This window comes from Spea bombifrons, chromosome 10 (assembly GCF_027358695.1).
Source record: "Spea bombifrons isolate aSpeBom1 chromosome 10, aSpeBom1.2.pri, whole genome shotgun sequence".
NCBI lineage: Eukaryota > Metazoa > Chordata > Amphibia > Anura > Pelobatidae > Spea > Spea bombifrons.
Genome location: NC_071096.1, coordinates 20,837,004 through 20,842,957, shown reverse-complemented (window position 1 = coordinate 20,842,957; position 5,954 = coordinate 20,837,004). Strand labels below are relative to the sequence as shown.

General features: G+C 38.3%; 1 protein-coding gene across 1 annotated transcript; it reads right to left on the bottom strand.

Annotated features, from left to right (window-relative positions):
- Nucleotides 1–282: 282 nt before the first annotated feature.
- On the bottom strand, nt 283–4,452 carry LOC128467033 (protein RD3-like). The gene is made up of 3 exons (XM_053448537.1): nt 4,047–4,452; nt 3,008–3,321; nt 283–925 (listed from the first exon to the last, which is right to left on the bottom strand). The coding sequence occupies exons 2-3, from the start codon at nt 3,310–3,312 to the stop codon at nt 619–621; spliced, it is 612 nt and encodes a 203-aa protein (XP_053304512.1). The 5' UTR covers nt 3,313–3,321; nt 4,047–4,452; the 3' UTR covers nt 283–618.
- Between the last annotated feature and the right edge of the window lie 1,502 nt (nt 4,453–5,954).

Sequence of the window (5,954 nt, the reverse complement as noted above, 5' to 3'; positions counted from 1 at the left end):
CAATTTAATTAAGTCAACGTAATGCAATTAGTGCCCTTTGGCATGTGAACACTAGAGTAGGATGTCTGTACATCTGAGTGAGAAGAGCCAAGTGCATGAAACAAATGTATAATCAACAGGTTCCGTGCTCCAGAAATGGAGCTAAATGGGATTTTTTAGATGCATCAGCAAAACCTCTCTATTTACTAAAACAAAGCTCAGTAATAACTGATCTGTAGAGAAACACGTGAGCTGTTGAAATGGAGAAATCATTTCCCTTTCCAAATCTCTATATTTCATTGATGATATATGAATACCTCTTAATTTGTATTTTTATTAGCCGTCAATACAAGCTCAGTATCTTTGTGACATCAGTCCCACACAAGAGGTGCTGATATTGTTAGAGTCAGTGCCTCTGCTGGAAAAAAGGCACATCAGCAAAACTGCACACAACTGGTAGTGGTAGCAATCTAGCCAATTGAGGACATGTAGTAAAAATTCATATTTTTCAATCCTATTTTTAGGTTTTGTGCTTTAGATATAACATGTTCCCTAAATACCATATGCAGGCTGTAAGGATCTGGGTACCCAGTATTTGGAACATGTCTGTGCAGGAAATTAGTTACGCAAATTATATCCTCAGTGTACCTCCCCTGTGGTGCTGAACTCTGGCATACTCTTGCTTCTTGCTCTTCCAGATGCAGCCAGTTCACTCTCTGTATCTGAGCCATGGGTATCTTCTAGCTGGAAGGGGTTGACCCGAAGACGAGGTGGCTTAAAGCTGAATGTTGCCAAACTTTTGGCTCTTCTCCTTTTCTCCCATGGTCCCTCCAGCTTCTTTTTCTGTTGCTCTTCCTCCTGAACCACAAAATCATGAAGTACCGACCGGAAAAGACGTGGGATCTCAGCACCCTCTGGCTCAAACTCTAGCATCAACCTCCTGAACCTGTTCAAGTGGAAAGTATCAGGAAGAAATCAAAAGAAATCTAGACCCTAAAATATAAACTATATCATGTTTAGTTGCCTCCCTAGTTTTCATGGCACCATGTCAGTTTTGGGGCACTGTCCTGCTTTCCTGGGCAGCTACCTGTATTGTAGCCCACTGACCTTTATGATCTGATATGCATGATTGTACAATAGTTTATTAAAGCCTTGTGGCAAAAGCTGATATGTCCGAATAGGCTCAGAAGGAATATTAACTGTAAGTACAAGATAAGTTAGTGAATATTTGAAAAGCATCAGCAAATGGTGCGAGGGAGCATGCAATCCATATTTGTGCCAGAGAAGTTTAGATCTCCCTTTTGTCATTGGTGGTTGAATAACATGTTTCACTGGCGTAGTCAGCCTTGGCCTGAAAAACACGTTTCAATGTACAAAACAGTAGATCTCCCTGATCATTTTTTTTCAGGACACTAACATTTTGTTTTCTCACACCACTGCATTGCAATTTAAAGGTGTTATATTTGAGCCATAGTCAGAGCTGTATCTCGTCCTAGGCTATAGGTATTTTAATTAATGAACTGAATTGGGCATCAGTGTACAAGAAAGATATAGTGGAGCTGGAGAGGGTTCAAAGACGGGCAACCAGAGTAATAAGGGGAATGGGAGGACTACAGCACCCAGAAAGATTATCAGAATTAGGGTTATTTAGTTTGGAAAAAAGACGGCTTAGGGGGGACTTAATAACTATGTATAAATATATAAGGGGGCAGTACAGAGATCACTCCCAGGACCTATTTATACCCAGGACTGTATCTATAACAAGGGGACATCCTCTACGGCTGGAGGAAAGAAGGTTTCTACACCAGCACAGACGGGGGTTCTTTACAGTAAGAGCGGTGAGATTATGGAACTCTCTGCCAGAGGAAGTGGTAATGGTAAACTCAATAAAAGGATATTAGGGACAGAACGTTGATCCAGGGATTTATTCTGATTGCCATATTTGGAGTCGGGAAGGAATTTCCCCCCTGGTATGGGGCAATTGGCATCTGCTTCATAAGGGTTTTTTGCCTTCCTCTGGATCAACACAGTAGGGACACAATATGTATATAGGTTGAACTTGATGGACTTTGGTCTTTTTTCAACCTTATGAACTATGTTACTATGTAATTAATGAATTTGAGCCATTACAACAGCAGATCCCCTTTAAGTTACTGATTGTTGTTGATTGGCTCAGACAGCCTTTGTTAAAGTTAGGGTTTGTAGCTGTCTGGAGACCCAGGCAGACCAGCAGCAACCAATAGGAGCCGTTATAATGCATGCACAGTGCCAATGTCTCTCAACACTGCCTCACGCTGATCGTGAGGGTAATATGGGCAAAGAAGACAGCTGGGTGAGTAAAAAAGGGGAGGCCTATTTGGTAATTTCACAGACCAGATCCATAGATTTAGAGTAAAAAATAACTAAAATAAAAAAACTGAAAAAGTGGATGTACATGATCCAATTTTAACCGCTATGTGTAAAAAAAAAACAAAAAAAAATGACATACCATGGCATTTGAGGTGTTTCCAAAATCAGGACGAATACCTAACCTGGTGCCACTACAGGGAACAATAGGTGTTATGTTTCTTAGTTTACATATAATTATGCTTTCTGTCTCAAATGAGAACGCTAAAAGTTGTAATGATAGTTCAATTTATATGTAGACAAGTGTCCACATGGGTATACGAACATATCCAAAGCCCTTTGTGAGCTAAGACAAATTATTGCATAATAGCCATGTTAAACTGCTTAATCAGATTCAGCATAATAACCCAACTACACTGTCTAAACTGTAAATTGTCTAAATAGTGCTGGAAAATGCATTGCTCGCTATTCAACCTGTCCAAATTCAAATATGGGTGCAATCTGCTTTTTCATGATATCTACTTTTTGGCTATATTGGGCTATATCAAGCCCAATATATTTATATAGGCCCCTGAATTAATTATGTTTAATTGAGACTAACACAATAAAATATTATTTTCTTGTTATTAATGGAGAATTAAAGAATAAATCATCTGAATTTAGGGTGGGGATACTATAGTACCTGAGTATAACAGGTCCACACTGCGATGGAGAGATTTTGGAGCAAATATCCCTTAATTCCAGCTCATCTCCTGGACTAAGTTCAAAGCCTTGGCGTGGAAAAGACGCCAGCCACGTGTAGTCCACTCCACTTTTGACACGACGATACTCAATTAGACGTTCTCGTTGCTGTCTCTCTGAGCGCTTTATGTGAGAGCCTAGTTCTAACATCAGGGTCTCTGTGACTAACTCTGCACTGCTTCGTGGTGCCAGCTTCATTACAGATCCTTCTGCATCATTCCAGCCAAAGAGACCTGCCAGGAACATGCTGAACTCCTAAAGAAAAACAAAACATACTCACATCTATAGATACTATATTATGCTAGCAGAAGAAAAACCTCAACACCAGGACATCATCATTTCTCTACTCATCTGAGGTTTTTCTGACTCAATGCAAGAAAACTGGCATGAATAATTTCTGGTGTTGCTTTTATAATTGTGTTTTTTTATATATATTTTATTTTGTTACAATATTTGCTGTTTCACTTTTTGTTTCACCAATATAACATAAAAGGTTGGTATTATAATATTGCCAGGAAAACCACTCACTAACCTACATTTATCATAGTTACACAAGAGTGTTTTAAACCACTGTTTTCACTGTTATCCAGTCCACGATTGCATAATATTGCTTCATAGATAGATTCTGATAACTATATATGTATACCCTAGTAAATTGTGCAATTTACTAGGGTATACATATATAGTTACACCTTGTCTTTATAAACTTGGGTAGAACTGCCATTTTTAAAGAAACATAAGAATTACCAAAGAGTATCAAAGATGCCCTTCAATAAACTGAAACTATCTAGCACAGAGAGCAGAATGTAGTAATATAGTTAGCTTGTACGCAGGTGGAAATGAGAATATTACGAAATTACAAAAATAAATTATCCAGTTACATAGTATGCTGCTTTCTTGATAAAATTATGTCACATTTTGATGGCTTCTATTTACAAAGGGAACATCTTCTCAAATTCAGGGTAGTGCAGCTCCATTACCTGTAAATTCTTTTCTTTTTTTCCTCCTTTTAAATAATTGCTTTTCTTCTTACTCCTTTACAGTTATACTTTTCACTTTATCTCCTACTAACTCGCTCTCTCAATCCCTTCGGGTAAAATGTATCTTATTGTTCTGGTGCTGTCTTCCTTCTTGTTATTCTTCTTCTAGTGTTGTCTTGTTCATATCCTTGCTTGTCCCTATGTTCCTCACATTGCACTACCTCTGCCTTTTTAAATCTCTTGTTAATACTCTATAATCTGAGGATTCCATCCAGTCAGCAATATTTTCATTGAGACTTATGAGCATTCTTTACATAACCAAGAGATCAGAGTTGTGGTAGAAGGTGCTTATTTCATGTACATCTGGAAGGAGTTACCTCACATTTATCCTGAAAGGGGTTGGTTCTTAAATCTATTAAATAAAGCCACAGTCATTATGTCAGTTTGCTTTGATGCAAAAATTATTTATATTTCTGTGGAAGATATAATACCACAACTTTTCATGGGGTGACTACTTCCATGAGGTAAAATGCACTGGAGCTTGTGTGAGTGTGGAATGTTCTCTTACAAAATATGCCAAATCTCTACAGTCCACGTTGTGTGATCTACTGCATTTTTGTTCTTTGAGGAGTGAATAGCGTTTTGAATACCTATTGCAAATGGGGAGGACAATTTGTAGGAAATTGCAGAAACACAAAGAAGTTCCCAGGTATGCTGATAAGGATCCTGAGTTACATAGTTCATAAGGTTGAAAAAATACCTAAGTCCATCAAGTTCAACCCTTCTACCTAACGTTCCTATTCTTGATCCAAAAGAAGGCAAATAAAACCCCTAAGTAACCTACTTCAAATTCTGCCATCAGGCAAAAAAATATTCCTTCTTGGCTCCAAGAGGCAATCAGATTTCTCCTTGGATCAAGAAGCTCTAAAATATTAATGTTATTCTATTTATATCCCTGTATGTCATGCATTTCTAAGAAAATATCCAGACCCCTTTTGAAGGCATCTAATGTATTGGATAATACCACCTCCCTTGGAAGTGAATTCCATACCTTTATTGTCCTCACTGTAAAGAATCCCTTCCTTTGACGTCTATGAAACCTGCGCTCTTCCAGTCTCAGAGGGTAACCTCTTGTTCTTTGTATATTTCTGTTAATGAACAGGTCACTGAAGAGCTCTTTATATTGGCCCTACATATATTTATATAATGTTATCATATCCCCTCTGAGATGCCGTTTTTCTAGCGTATATAATTTTAACTTTTTTAGTCTCTTCATAACTAGTATCTCACAATCCCCTTATTAATTTTGTAGCCCTCCTTTGCACTTTTTCTAATTCTATAATGTCCCTCTGAAGGACCGGTGCCCAGAATTGTACCGCATATTCAAGGTGAGGTCTTACCAATGACCTATAAAGAGGCAAGATAATATCCTCCTCCCTTGAATCAATACCTCTTTTTATGCATGTGAAAACCTTATTGACCCTCGCAGCTGCTTGCTGGCATTGTCAACCGTTATTCCCAAGTCCTTCTCATTGGTAGTTCCCCCAAGGATATTCCATTTAAAGAATAGGTTGCATTTTTATTATTTTTACCATAATGCATAACTTTGCATTTCTCTATAGTGAACCTCATCTGCCACTTGTACGCCCAGTCCCCAACTCTGTCTAAATATTCCTGCAAAGAAGAAACATCAAGATTAGTCTGAATTACCCGGCCTAATTTTGTGTCATCAGCAAAAACTGCGACATGGCTCTCAATGCATCTTGGGAGATCATTTATAAATACATTAAAAAGAAGAGGACCGAGGACAGACCCCTGAGGCACTCCACTTAATACCTGCGTACAGGCTGAGAAATATCCATTCACAACAACCCTCTGCATTCTATCTTTTAGCCAATTTCTGATCCA